Source organism: Salmo salar, chromosome 12 (genome assembly GCF_965601325.2).
Source record: "Salmo salar chromosome 12, fSalSal1, whole genome shotgun sequence".
Lineage (NCBI taxonomy): Eukaryota > Metazoa > Chordata > Actinopteri > Salmoniformes > Salmonidae > Salmo > Salmo salar.
Window position 1 is genome coordinate 51730526 of NC_138302.1, and position 15772 is coordinate 51746297.

At 44.4% G+C, this 15772-nt stretch overlaps 1 protein-coding gene across 3 annotated transcripts in view; it reads left to right on the forward strand.

The window, feature by feature from the left end:
- Positions 1-15772, forward strand: part of LOC106565213 (plexin-A1) — a 256630-nt gene that overhangs the window by 184752 nt on the left and 56106 nt on the right. For all 3 annotated transcript variants that reach the window (XM_014132076.3, XM_014132080.3, XM_014132077.3), the window contains exons 11-13: positions 360-456; positions 3749-3939; positions 11628-11779. In XM_014132076.3, coding sequence (XP_013987551.1) covers positions 360-456; positions 3749-3939; positions 11628-11779 — 440 coding nt within the window. The remainder of the gene's footprint in view (positions 1-359; positions 457-3748; positions 3940-11627; positions 11780-15772) is intronic.

Here is a 15772-nt window from a genome sequence, read left to right on the forward strand (position 1 = left end):
GTACTTACAGTGTTAGTCCAATTTGTGCTTATGACTCAAATGAGCCATGAACGTTAAAACAATGTAAATAAAACAAAGAAAAGATATTAGTGTACTAACTGTTTAAAAAATGTTTTTATTTATTCACTTTTCAGTCAACCAAAACCCAAATAATTTGAACAGAAATCCAACAGTTCAGTTCAAACTTTATTGTCCCCAAGGGGAAACTTGGTTTCAGGCAGGGGTAACATGATACAAATAAACACCATAAACTCTCCGCAACAACAATGTGTTGTCTTTCAGTGAACTTTAGGGACACTGTAACAACATTACAGTAATGCAAGTCTGACTGTGTCGTTGTTGTATTTGTGTCGTTGCAGTATAACTACGAAGGTAATGACATCAGCGACCTGCCCGTGGACCTATCGGTGGTGTGGAATGGCAACTTTGTCATCGACAACCCCTACAACATCCAAGGTAAGCACTAGACTTTAGCTCAGCTGGGTAACACACTCTTGTGGCACGCCTGAGACCCGAATTTGGATGTCAAATGCAGGCACTCTCTTGTTATATCAAATCAAATGTTATTCGTCGCATAGCAAAATGCTTGTGTTCCTATCTCCAACAGTGCAGTAGTATCTAACAATTCACAACAATACACACAAGTCTAAAGTAAAAGTGGAACTAAGAAATATATAAATATTAGGATGAGCAATGTCGGAGTGGCATTTACTAGAATACAGTATATACAGTGCATTTAGAAAGTATTCAGACCCCTTGACTTTTTCCACATTTTGTTACGTTACAGCCTTCTAAAATTGATTGAATTGTATTTTTCCTCATCAAGCTACACGAAATACCCCATAATGACAAAGAAAAAACAGGTTTTTAGAAATTTTTGCAAATGTGTGTGTATATATATATATATATAAAAAAAGAAGGTAATATCACATTTACACAAGTATTCAGACCCTGAGCACTTTTTGCAGCGATTGCAGCCTCAAGTCTTTTGGGGCATGACTCTACAAGCTTGGCACACCTGTATTTGGGGAGTTTCAACCATTCTTCTCTGCAGATCCTCTCGAGCTCTGTCAGGTTGGATGGGGAGTGTCGATGCACAGCTATGTTCGATCGGGTTCAAGTCCGGGCTCTGGCTGGGCCACTCAAGGACATTCAGAGACTTGTCCCGAAGCCACTCCTGCATTGTCTTGGATAATCTTGTTTCTCGTTGTCTAAGAGTCTTTAGGTGGCTTTCAGCAAACTCCAAGCGGGCTGTCATGTGCCTTTTACTGAGGAGTGGCTTCCGTCTGGCCACTATACCATAAAGGCCTGATTGGTAGAGTGCTGCAGAGATGGTTGTCCTTCTGGAAGGTTCTCCCATCTCCACAGAGGAACTCTGGAGCTATGTCAGAGTGACCATCGGGTTCTTGGTCACCACCCTGACCAATGCCCTTCTCCCTTGATTGCTCAGTTTGTCCAGGTGGCCAGCTCTAGGAAGATTCTTGGTGGTTCCAAACTTCTTCCATTTAAGAATGATGGAGGCCACTGTGTTCTTTGGAACCTTCAATGCGGCAAAAATGTTTTGGTAACCTTCCCCAGATCTGTGCCTCAACACAATCCTGTCTCGGGGCTCTACGGATATTTCCTTTGACCTCATGGCTTGGTTTTTGCTCTGACATGCACTGTCAACTGTGGTACCTTTATATAGACGTGTATGCCTTTCCAAATCATGTCCAACCAATTGAGTTTACCACAGGTGGACTCCAATCAAGTTGTAGAAACATCTTAAGGATGATGAATGGGAAACAGAATGCACCTGAGCTCAATTTCGACTCTCATTGCAAAGGGTCTGAATACTTATGTAAATGTTTAAATTGTTTCTTAAATGTGCTCAAATTGAAAAAAAAAAACTGTTTTCGCTTCGTCATTATGGATTATTGTGTGTAGAATGATGACGAACAAAATGTATTTAAGCCATTTTAGAATAAGGCTGTAACTTAACCAAATGTGGAAAAGGGGAAGGGCGTCTGAATACTTTCCGAACGCACTGTACATATAGCAATGTGTGCGTAACAGAGGCGGTTCGGTGAACCACGCGCCTGTCATGAGTAAACCTGCGTGACTTGTGTTAGCTCCCTGCGGTCATGTCTTAGGCTTTAGCTCAGAAGGGTAACACAGTTTTGTGGTACTCCAGAAAAGCTCTGAAAATGTCTGCCGCCCACTGTCACCACTTGTACGACGCCTTGTGGGAGCTTCTCCAAGCGGATGGCCACAGCCACGGCAGTAGCATGGAGATTCAGTTTTATGTAAGCTACCACTGCACGTTAAATCATTCGTAGAGTGACCAAAAGGGCTAGTTGGAAGCCAAGTCGGGAAGTTATATACATGCTCTGACACGCTATTAGGTTAAAATATACTCTCTCAAATAGCTCAGTAAGTTTCTACCGTGCTAAAATGCAACTCTTTGGACGGCAACTGTGTGGCTGGCAAGGGTGTGTTGCATGTGTAAGGAATGTGGGGAAACTACCATACATCCCTTGTGTGGTATTTAGAAAGACACAGAAATGCATGCACACATGTTATGAGCACACGCGCACGCGCCGGCACACACCCTTAGCCTCAAAACTGGACACAGTCACTTCACACTCACCTTTCTGTGACGTCAGTTACTTAGGCGTAGAGTGGGTGGTTCGGTGTGGGTGGGTGTTTAGACGTGGACATGCCTTCGTGTGTGTGTGGCTTCGCATGTGTGTGTTTAGCGCCGCCGCTCCACAAACAGGGCCCTGTGGGTCGTGATTAAACACACACACACACCAACTAGGGTGTAGGCTCCCCCCCCCCCCCCCCCCCCCGAAAATAAGCGATGTCTTCCGTGGATAAATTGTGTACGCCCAGCGTTTTGCTGTTGTTGTTACCACGGCAGTGGGGGGTTGTAAAGCAGGGTGCTCCTGCTGCGATGTGAGATGGAAGATAACATCACGTTTAGGGAAGTGTTCACTAAAGCCTCTACAGACAAACCCCACAACAAACCAGATTCAGGCACAATGTACCACAATGAGAAATGTAGCTTTGTACCTGTCTGAATAGTGAGTACAATGTATCTCAGTGTCAATGACGGGTGAGTGTTTGAGGTGGTGAACGCTGGGCATTGACAGATTGGGAGGGAGACAAGTATGGGTGCAGGGTTTTTCTCCAACCAAGCAGCAACACACCTGATTGTCCGAGTCAATTAAGTCTTTCAATCACAGTTAAATTCGGTGTGTTGCTCATGTGGTGTGTGTGTCTCCTCCACGTTCTCTCAATGTGTCTCCCTCTTTCTGTCACTTCTCTCCTCATCCTCATTTTAACGAAGATAACCATATAACGATGCTCCCTCGCTTAACCCCCGCTATGTAAATGTAATTAAATCACTCATTTAGTATCATTTAATTGGCCCAGGGTTACTTTCAAGTTTAAGCATGACCAATGGGATTTGAGAGGCTGAAAATGTTCTTCCGTCGAATTCTTGCGGCCATTTGAGTACCGCTTGGCTTCATTGCATATTTAAAAAAATATTGAGTTGTGTAATTTTTTTTTTGGGGGGGGGGGGGTAATATCGTTGAAGATTTTTGGTTTTTAGAGGTGACATGTGAGACATACTTTGCAAGACTAAATTGTGACCGATGTGGGAAAGGGTTGGTGTCATTTCAGACTTTCGGATGCCAACTGAACATGTTCTTTCACCCCCTTCCCCCCCACTTCCTCCTCTCTCTCCCCCTCCTCCCTCCAGCCCACCTGTATAAGTGCCCTGCCCTGAGGGACAGCTGTGGGATGTGTCTGAAGGCTGACCCCAGGTTTGAGTGTGGCTGGTGCGTCCAGGAGAAGAAGTGTTCCCTGAGGCAGGAATGTGCCCCCCTGGAGAGCAGCTGGATGCATGCCACCACGGGCAACAGTCGCTGTGCCCACCCCAAGATCATAAAGGTACGGCTGGCAAGGGAAGGGTGGTACTAGAGTGGGCGGCGAACAGCATCCATATAAGGAACTCCTTCAACTCAGGGGGAAAAATACGGCGTCCATATTAGGACATCCTCAGACATTTAAGTTAAGTGTACAAGGAATTGGAGTTAAGTTTCAATGTGAGGTATTTGCAACACATGGCATAAAGGGGATAATAGGGGATAGAGGACACAGTTGGAGAGGTAGCTTGCCCCCCCCCCCCCCCCCGCCACAGAGACTGTGTAGTCTTACAGATGGGCAGGACAGAGGAGGCAGTCTACGGGCCGTCACGGATCACCGAGACGACTGATGAAGGGAGGTGTGTGTGTGTGTGTGTGTGTGAGTGTGTGTGAGTGTGTGAGAGTGGCGTGACGTTACCAGCTGTTGCAGTGGGTAGCCATAGCGGTGGTCCTCGTCTGGCCGTGGCCCAGGTCACTGTCCCAACAGTGCAGCACTGTGTCTGTCACACACACACACACACACACACACACACACACACACACACACACACACACACACACTGCTGTATGAACCACGTCAAGCATGAATGTAGACAGATTTGTTCTCTCTCTCTATTCCCCTTCTCTCTCATTCTAATTGTTACACTAATGAGATGGGGAGTCTACTGTTTTTCAAAAATGAAATGCATGCCCCTTTTTTTTCATTTGTTTTCCTCTACCACCACCTTGAAATATGTGTATGCTTCTTAACTGCGGGGGGAAAGGATCACGTATCCCCTCAGTTTCTGAATGCTTAAAGGACAATTTCACTATTTAGGAAGCTAATCTGTATTTTTTTGTGGAAATGCCATGTTATAGAAAGGTCCACACATTTTTCTTTTGCGATTTTCATTGGTTTTGAAAAACTTACCCCCAGCAGAGATTGACTTCCTGGTCCTCATTCTGGAGTTCCAGGGCATCCAAAAATCATGTACAAAGACAACAACAACAAAAACACCAAAATGCGTCCTTTTACAAATGGCGCTCAGTATCGTGATGCAGGTCTTAAGATGCCGTACACGTGAAATTGTGTACATCAAAAAATAAAGAGTAGGTTCCTAAGTAGTGAAGTTCTCCTTTAATTGGGATAATTGGGGCACTGGCACACAGATAAATCCATTAGCTAATGCTCCCTCTCTCACCCGCGCTTCACTTATCTCTTTAAAACAAGCGCACGAGGTGTGGGGAGGGGGCTGAGGGGTGGGGGTAAAGCTTGGCCTGAGGGGAAGATGTTGGTAGCACAAACAGCATACAGTGGAAAAAGCAAGGGTACAGTACAAGAGCTTCAAAAAGAGAGGTGGGAGAAGAGGGTTTGGAAGGCAAGAAGACGAGTGAAAAGAGAAGATAGACAGAGGAGGAAGAAAGAGAGACTCGACAGTGAGACACAAAAAGGACAAAAATAACTAGCGCCCACCAAGCATTGTTACAACGCTGCCTTGACACTGCCATGTTATTTTCCTCCGACATTAACATTACAGGAACATTCAACAGTGGACAGATGACAAACTGAAAGAATCTCATTCTTCCTTGAAGAACATATCCCTCTTACGCTAGAAAGACCATTTCCTCTTCCACCCAAATTGAATATTACCCTACTTCTCAACGTCCCTACTCTCAAATCCCTCCTTCCCTAAACTTGGACTCGTTCTCTGTTATTTCTTTTCTCTCTCGCTCGCTCTCTTGCTCGCGCTAATCTAAGTACGCTAGCCGTTTTGTGGCCCTTTTATTAGCTAGCAGATTAGCCCCTAATTTCATTTGGACAAGTGTTCGACTGGGATTCAAGGCATGGGGATTGAGAGGCGTTTTGTGCTATTTCTCGCTCTAAATTTAGTTTGATACGGTACAATAGTGAGCGGTAGGGTACCACATTGTTAGCCTGTTATAATGCTAGTACTTCGCTAAGTGCATTAGCCACTGTGTGGCCCTTTATGACCTAGTGGATTAGCCAGTCATTTCATTGGGACGACTGGGATTGAGAGGCATTTAATTATATTTCTCCCTGTAAACTTGCTCAGTTTGACATTGTACAATAGTGAGTGGTAAGATCCACATTGTTAGCCTGTCAAAGTGAGGTTGACGGTGTCCTAATATGGACACCGTAATGCTTTAATATTGCTAGTGGTAGTTGCATTAGTCTCGCTCTCTCTCTCGCTCGCATGTAGAGTGGGGCACACTGAAAGGCCATTTCACCATAATTATAAGTAATTTACCACCTATGCCTGCTGTGGCCCTCTATCTCTCCCTCCCTCTCATTCTCCTCCCTCTCTTGCTCTCTCTCTCCCCCTCACTTTACTATAAAATGTACTTATAAGAATTGTGTTAATTTTCCTGATGTTTTCATGCGTTTCTCCCATGAGGGAGAAAGATGAACTGATCTTGCATTCACAAACAAAAACAACTGGTTCCCTTGTGACTTGTCCCCGCAAATATCAACAAATACACACAAGCACACACACTGGCGCGTAAACACAGCCACTCGTAACCTAACACACACACACGTCATTTATGCAGCAATGAACTGTCATAGGGTTGGTCTTGCCTCCTTCTTGGCCCTCTATCATCCATCATCTCCCCAGCAGTTCTCATAGGGTTTGCGGAGCAGCATTAAGACCACCCCTCGGAAACCAATTAAGTGTGTGTGTGTGTGTGTGTGTGTGTGTGTGTGTGTGTGTGTGTGTGTGTGTGTGTGTGTGTGTGTGTGTGTGTGTGTGTGTGTGTTGTTTCTCTGTTGGAACTGCTCATTGTAAAAGGCGACTGATTTCCTTGCTCCCCCGCCCTCCCCTATGTATTGTTAAGCTGCAATATTGGCTATTGCTGGACATTGTGTGTTAAGCGCTCTCTTTCTCCATTTCTCTCTCCTGTAATTATCTCTCTTTCTCTCTCTCTCTCCCTTTCTCTCTCTCTTCCTCCCCCTCTAGAGTGCATCGACCTAGCCACAGCGATTTACCATTGTTACAACACGAAACACACCACCACAGCAGTATTATAGCAGTCAATGAATACCACATCCACAGCTGTGTGACAAAGGACCTTTCTTCCACTGTCATTTTGATATTCAAAACAACATTATTCATGTTTGTGATGTATTTTATTAAAGAGTACTAGTTCTGAGTACAAGGGTATATTTTCATCCAGTTTTTCCACCCTTAACGGTACTTCTACAGTGCAATGTTGACTACAGCTAGTGCTTCTCAGTGAAAGGGACAATGATTGATTTGCGAAACACCAATATATTGGATGTATAACGGTAGCTCCATAGTGACCCTGTAGGGCTTGTTTCTAGAACGTTCTATCTCTGTCTGTTACTGGGATTTAAGTCCAGTTCGTATGACCAGGTCCATAATATTCTTCCTATGTTTCAGAACATATATTATTTCTTCATGTGAAATATGCATGATGTGTTCCAGGTATGAATTCATACATACAGCGGCAAGAAAAAGTGTGAACCCTTTGGAAATACCTGGATTTCTGCATAGTTTGGTCATGAAATTTGATCTGAGCTTCATCTCGGTCACGGCAATAGACAAACAAAGTCTGCTTAAACTAATAACACCCCAAAAAAATGATACGTTTTCATGTCTTTATTGAACACACCGTGTAAACATTCACAGTGCAGGGTGGGAAAAGTATGTGAACCCTTGGATTTGATAACGGTTTGACCCTCCTTTGGCGGCAATAATCTCAACCAAACGTTTTATGTAGTTGTGGATCAGACCTGCACAACGGTCTGGAGGGATTTTGGACCATTCTTCTTTACAAAACTGTTTCAGTTCAGCAATATTCTTGGGATGTCTGGTGTGAACTGCTCTCTTGAGGGCATGCCACAGCATCTCAATCTGGTTTTGGTCAGGACTCTGACTGGGCCACTCCAGAAAGCGTATTTTCTTCTGTTGTTGATTTACTTCTGTGTTTTGGGTCGTTGTCCTGTTGCATCACCCAACTTCTGTTGAGCTTCAATTGGCGGTCAGATAGCCTAACATTCTCCTGCAAAATGGCTTGATAAACTTGGGAATTCATTTTTCCGTCGATGATAGCAAGCTGTCCAGGCCCTGAGGCAGCAAAGCAGCCCCAAACCATGATGCTCCCTCCACCATAATTTACAGTTGGAATGAGGTTTTGATGTTGGTGTGCTGTGCCTTTTTTTCTCCACACATAGTGTTGTGTGTTCCTGTCCACAGAATATTTTGCCAGTAGCGCTGTGGAACATCCAGGTGCACTTTTGCAAACTTCAGACGTGCAGCAAAGTTTTTTTTTTGGACTGCAGTGGCTTCTTCCGCGGTGTCTTCCTATGAACAACATTCTTGTTTAGTGTTTTACGTATCGTAGACTCATCAACAGAGATGTTAGCATGTTCAAGAGATTTCTGTAAGTCTTTAGCTGTCACTCTAGGATTCTTCTTAACCTCACTGAGCATTCTGCGCTGTGCTCTTGCAGTCATCTTGCCATGGTGCTTGCTACAAGACCATGGTGCTTGCCTACGGAGCTGTGAGGGGAACGGCACCTCCGTACCTTCAGGCCCTGATCAGGCCCTACACCCAAACAAGGGCACTGCGTTCATCCACCTCTGGCCTGCTCGCCTCCCTACCTCTGAGGAAGCACAGTTCCCGCTCAGCCCAGTCAAAACTGTTCGCTGCTCTGGCACCCCAATGGTGGAACAAGCTCCCTCACGACGCCAGGACAGCGGAGTCAATCACCACCTTCCGGAGACACCTGAAACCCCACCTCTTTAAGGAATACCTGGGATAGGATAAAGTAATCCTTCTAACCCCCACCCCCTTAAAAGATTTAGATGCACTATTGTAAAGTGGTTGTTCCACTGGATATCATAAGGTGAATGCACCAATTTGTAAGTCGCTCTGGATAAGAGCGTCTGCTAAATGACTTAAATGTAAATGTAAAATCTTTGCAGGACAGACTCCCCTAGGGAGAGTTGCAACAGTGCTGAACTTTCTCCATTTATAGACCATTTTCTTACCATGAACTGATGAACATCAAGGATTTTAGAGATACCCTTGTAACCCTTTCCAGCTTTATGCAAGTCAACAATTCTTAATCTTAGGTCTTCTGAGATCTCTTTTGTTTGAGGCATGGTTCACATCAGGCAATGCTTGTTGTGAATAGCAAACTCAGATTTTATGAGTTTTTTTTTATAGGGCAAGGCAGCTCTAACCGACATCTCCAATCTCGTCTCATTGATTGGACTCCAGGTTAGCTGACTCCAATTAGCCTTTGGAGAGGTCATTAGCCCAGGGGTTCACATACCTTTTCCAACCTACACTGTGAATGTTTAAATGATGTATTCAATATAGACAAGACAAATACAATACTTTGTGCGTTATTTTATTTTTTTTATTTTTTTTTCTACTGCATCATTGATTGTATGTTGTTTTACTCCATGTGTAACTCTGTGTTTTTGTATGTTGTCGAACTGCTTTGCTTTATCTTGGCCAGGTCGCAATTGTAAATGAGAACTTGTTCTCAACTTGCCTACCTGGTTAAATAAAGGTGAAATAAAAAATAAATAAATAAAAAAATTAGTTTAAGCATACTATGTTTGTCCATTGTTGTGACTTAGATGAAGATCAGATCAAATTTGATGACCAATCTATGCAGAAACCCAGGTGATTCCTAAGGGTTCACATTCTTCTTCTTGCCGCAGTAAATTCATACGACTGAATGTCCAGACATGTCCAAGTCTTTATGGCTCACATGCTTTAATATGACTGTCTGAGACTTAATTGTACCGACTAGATGTGTGCTGTTGACGTGACGTGCACACACACGTTCAGATCCTCTGCGCTTCCTCTTTGTCTGCAAACGAAACCCAGAGGCCATTTTCAGCCCCCCCTCTCCATCTGAGTAGATTCTCTCCCAGTTGTAGATGTTCCCTTTCATTTGGGTGATAGGGCTCTGCCTGCTCCACTGTATTCATCTTAGATTCAGCCCTCTCCTCTCAGACCCCTTACCAGATGCTATCTCCAGACCAGACCCGCTGCACACAGTGACGACAATAGGCCCCACACAAAGAGAGCGCGGCGCAGTCAAAACGCTCTCTCGTTTTCTTTATCGGAGTCTTTTCTTTTAGTTCTTTCGCTATTCTTTCTTATTCTCTCTCTCTCTCGCTTTTGAATTTCCTCTCTTCTCCTCGCTCTCTCGCTCTCTCACTGGATTGATAGATACGTTCTGTGCAAAGAATCAGCCAGGTGTAACGTTCAGTGTTGTCCTTTGTCCGTTTGATAGTACATGTGACGCGCACCCGCTTTGTTTGATAATGCACCACATGCAACGGTCGTTAAAAACTGCTCTCTGCGATTTGGCTGTTTTTGTATGACGTCCGTGTCATATTTACTGTTTTTAAACCGCTGTGCTTCGGTGGTGCCATGTTAGCAGGTCCCCTGGAAGGTCCCCTGCTGTAATGTTACAGTATGTCATTGCTAGCCTCTAGCATGCTAGCCTTGGGCTAGTGACGTCCCTTGAAAGGGAACGAAAATACAGACACGCATTCAGTTCCTATAGATGAACGTTACTAAACAGTAGATGGACAGAGAGAGAGAGAGAGCGAGAAATGGAGAGACGCACACATAGACACACATAGATACCGAGAGACGGAGGGAGAGAGAGGGGTCACAGCGGGCCGAGGCCAAAATAGCCGTAGTTACGCAGCGATGGCATTGTTTGTGTTCAGTCAATGTGCCCTGCTGTCCTCCAATTAGGGGTAGGGCCTGTGTGTGTGTGTGTGTGTGTGTGTGTGTGTGTGTGTGTTTTCTTGCACATTTGCGTGTGTGTGTGTGTGAGAGAGAGAGCGAGAGACACTAATGCCCGTGAGAGTGCTTACCTCACATGTGTTTAACCTTCCATGCAAACACTCACACACCAAATATGTCCAGCCGGGGGTCAAAATGTCACCTCAAAGACCAGCAGTTGTAGGGGGGTTGAGCGAATAACCAGGGAGAGGGGAGTCAGACAAATGGAAGTCGCCCCCAGCGCTGATGTAATTAGCGCAGGTCTTAATCATGCTAGTGATGAACGATAGAGACAGGGCCGCTGTCTGTATGGGGCAAGATGAATGGTCCACTGATTAGTACAGGGCAGCTGTGGGCAGCCATTACTGTGAGTACCTCTAAAGCACCCTCAGGGTCATTCACTACAGAAAAAGGGTCATAACTTGAACTCTTTCTAATAGCATTTAGTAGATTAATAGAGAGGGAGAGGGAGAGGTTTTGACAAAGGAGTTGGATGGGTGAAGAAACATCGTAGTAACTGCTAACGCAACCTTTTCCGGACACTAAGCTGTGTTCAAGATCACTTGTGGGAGTTGCAAATAGTCAGCGGACCGGACATGAACTTGTGCCTCAGTTTTTCCCTTTTTTTTCTTTCGTCCAGGTCCTGTACCACATTTGTGGTCAAAGTATAACGCTGCACCCTGTGGAAACGTTAGATGTACACTACTAGTCTCTCTCGATAGACATTCACATAGCTGAAGACTTCTCGAAGATTTTCTGGCGAACAAGAATATAGGCTACTCGAACGGACATTCCGGTTCACAATACCATTTCAACCGAATTGACTGTACCTATGAGGGTGCAGTCAAAGTGCCATAGTCAGAGGGCCTTTCCTTGGTCTAGTAAATTATGTTTCTTTTTCGAACAACCCTAATCTCTGTCCTCTCTCCAGTTGTCTCCAGAGACGGGTCCCAGACAGGGTGGAACCATGCTGACCATCACGGGGGAGAACCTGGGTCTGCAGTTCAAGGACATCCAGACAGGGGTCCGCATCGGCAAGGTGGCTTGCACCCCCGTGGAGGCCGAGTACATCAGCGCTGAACAGTGAGCAACTTTTAATTTCGCTCTCTCTTCCTCACTACTTTTCTCTCTCTCGCTCTCTCTTTCTCTCGCTCTTTTTTTAACTGCGGCCTCTGTCCTCTGTTTTGATGCTTTACTCTTTCTCTCTCTCCTGGTCTGTGTCTATCCCTCCCTCCCTCCCCCTTCCTCCCCCGTTAGCCCTATTTTATAGATATATATTTATCTCTCTTGCACTGTCCACACATGCTCCAGTCTCTCCCTCTCCCGTTCCTCCTCTTTTAACCCATTGTTTGCGTTCTCTTACTTCCTGGTCTCCTAGGAGACTTGATGGACTCCCTTCCATCCCCAGAGAGATACAGAGCTCGCGCAAGCACCCTTTTCGTCCGTTTTCAATTCAGGTTGACGTCACAGACTCACACTGACTCATAGTGTGACGCTGACATTAAGGACCTGATCTCTTTAGAGACATAAAGGACAAAAGGAATGCTGCATCCCCCCCCCCAACCACCACATAGGCCACCAACAAGTAAATATATTGCTTGTGTCACCGTCATGGGCTAGGTGGGACGCAGGCGTCCCCCCCGTGGTGCACTCCATCAACAGCAGGTGCATTTCAAGAGCGGCAAATTTGAATCCAAATAAATGTCAAAATTCAAATTTTTCAAACATACAACTATTTTACACCCTTTGAAAGATAAACATCTCCTTAATCTAACCACGTTTTACGATTTCAAAAAGGTTTTACGGCGAAAGCATAAATTTAGAGTATGTTAGGACAGTACATTTACAAGAGTTGTGTGCAATGTTTTGTCAATTCAAAGACAGGGTCACCAAAACCATAAAACCAGCTAAAATGATGCACTAACCTTTTACAATCTCCATCAGATGACACTCCTAGGACATTATGTTAGACAATGCATGCATTTTTAGTTCTATCAAGTTCATATTTATATCCAAAAACAGCGTTTTACTATGGCATTGATGTTGAGGAAATCGTTTCCCTCCAATAACCGGCAGTCAAGTCAGCATCACAAATTAAATAATTAAAATTAGAAAACATTGGTAAAATATTATATTGTCATTTAAAGAATTATAGATTTACATCTCTTGAACGCAATCAACTTGCCAGATTTAAAAATAACCTTACTGGGAAATCACACTTTGCAATAATCTGAGCACTGCGCCCAGAAAAATACGCGTTGCGATACAGACTAGTCGTCATGTTGGGGAGATCTAAAATCGAAAATACTATGTAAATAATCCATTACCTTTGATTCTCTTCATCAGATGTCACTTCCAGGTATCACAGGTCCATAACGAATGTAGTTTTGTTCAAAAAAGCTCATCATTTATGTCCAAAAATCTCCGTCTTGTTAGCACATGATCTAAGCCCTCCGGACTTCACTTCATGAACGAGGGGAAAAAATATATTTACGTTCGTTCAAACATGTCAAACGTTGTATAGCATAAATCATTAGGGCCTTTTTTAACCAGAACATGAATAATATTCAAGGTGGACGAATGCATACTCTTTTATAACGTATTGGAACGAGGGTACCCAACATGAACTCGCGCGCCAGGTGTCTAATGGGCCATCATCGTTCCATGGCTCTTGTTCGGTCAGATCTCCCTCCAGAAGACTCAAAACACTTTGTAAAGGCTGGTGACATCTAGTGGAAGCAATAGGAAGTGCCAAAATATTCCTCAGCCCCTGTGTTTTTCAATGGCATAGGTTTAAAGGTAATACAACACATCAGGTATCCACTTCCTGTCAGAAAATGTCTCAGGGTTTTGCCTGCCAAATGAGTTCTGTTATACTCACAGACACCATTCAAACAGTTTTAGAAACTTTAGAGTGTTTTCTATCCATATATAATAAGTATATGCATATTCTAGTTACTGGGTAGGATTAGTAACCAGATTAAATCGGGTACATTTTTTTTATCCAGCCGTGCAAATACTGCCCCCTAGCCCTAACAGGTTAATGTCACCACCACAATCACCTCCAAGCGCCAGGGGCTAATGCTTAACCCCTGTTACAATTAAGGCGCGTTGCTTGATGACAAGGATGGTGGTGACGGTGGTGGTCCACACGCCGAAGTTGCCAGGGTAATTTTTTTAAAATTTTTATTTATTTCACCTTTATTTAACCAGGTAGGCAAGTTGAGAACAAGTTCTCATTTACAATTGCGACCTGGCCAAGATAAAGCAAAGCAGTTCGACAACATACAAAAACACAGAGTTACACATGGAGTAAAACAACATACAATCAGTGATACAGTAGAAAAAAATAAGACTATATACAATGTGAGCTAAGGGAGGTAAAGGCAAAAAAGGCCATGGTGGCAAAGTAAATAAAGTATAGCAAGTAAAACACTGGAATGGTAGATTTGTAATTTGAAGAAAGTTCAAAGTTAAAATATAAATAATATGGTGCAAAGGAGCAAAATAATAAATAAAATATATAAATACAGTAGGGGAAGAGGTAGTAGTTTGGGCTAAATTATAGATGGGCTATGTACAGGTGCAGTGATCTGGGAGCTGCTCTGATAGCTGGTGCTTAAAGCTAGTGAGGGAGATAATTGGAAACACTTTCAGAGATTTTTGTAGTTCGTTCCAGTCATTGGCAGCAGAGAACTGGAAGGAGAGACGACCAAAGGAGTAGTTGGCTTTAGGGGTGACCAGAGAGAGATACCTGCTGGAGCGCATGCTACAGGTGGGTGCTGCTATGGTGACCAGTGAGCGGAGATAAGGGGGGACTTTACCTAGCAGGGTCTTGTAGATGACCTGGAGCCAATGTGTTTGGCGACGATTATGAAGCGAAGGCCAGCCAACGAGAGCGTACAGGTCGCAGTGGTGGGTGGTATATGGGGCTTTGGTGACAAAACGGATGGCACTGTGATAGACTGCATCCAGCTTGTTGAGTAGGGTATTGGAGGCTATTTTGTAAATGACATCGCCGAAGTCGAGGATTGGTAGGATGGTCAGTTTTACGAGGGAATGTTTGGCAGCATGAGTGAAGGATGCTTTGTTGCGAAATAGGAAGCCAATTCTAGATTTAACTTTGGATTGGAGATGATTGATGTGAGTCTGGAAGGAGAGTTTACAGTCTAACCAGACACCTAGGTATTTGTAGTTGTCCACAAATTCTAAGTCAGAACCGTCCAGAGAAGTGAAGCTGGACAGGCGGGCAGGTGCAGGCAGCGATCGGTTGAAGAGCATGCATTTAGTTTTACTTGTATTTAGGAGCAGTTGGAGACCACGGAAGGAGAGTTGTATGGCATTGAAGCTCGTCTGGAGGGTTGTTAACACAGTGTCCAAAGAAGGGCCAGAAGTATACAGAATGGTGTCGTCTGCGTAGAGGTGGATCAGAGATTCACCAGCAGCAAGAGCGACATCATTGATGTATACAGAGAAAAGAGTTGGCCCAAGAATTGAACCCTGTGGTACCCCCATAGAGACTGCCAGAGGTCCGGACAGCAGGCCCTCCGATTTGACACACTGAACTCTATCAGAGAAGTAGTTGGTGAACCAGGCGACGCAATCGTTTGAGAAACCAAGGCTACTGAGTCTGCCGATGAAGATGTGGTGATTAACAGAGTCAAAAGCTTTGGCCAGGTCAATGAATACGGCAGCACAGTATTGTTTCTTATTGATGGCGGTTACGATGTCGTTTAGGACCTTGAGCGTGGCTGAGGTGCACCCATGCCCAGCTCTGAAACCAGATTGCATATCGGAGAGGGTGCGGTGGGATTTGAAATGGTCGGTAATCTGTTTGTTGACTTGGCTTTCGAAGACCTTAGAAAGGCAGGGTAGGATGGATATAGGTCTGTAGCAATTTGGGTCAAGAGTGTCACCTCCTTTGAAGAGGGGGATGACAGCAGCTGCTTTCCAATCTATGGGAATCTCAGACGACACAAAAGAGAGGTTGAACAGGCTAGTAATAGGGGTTGCAATAATTTCGGCAGATAATTTTAGAAAGAAAGGGTTCAGATTGTCAAGCCCAGCTGATTTGTA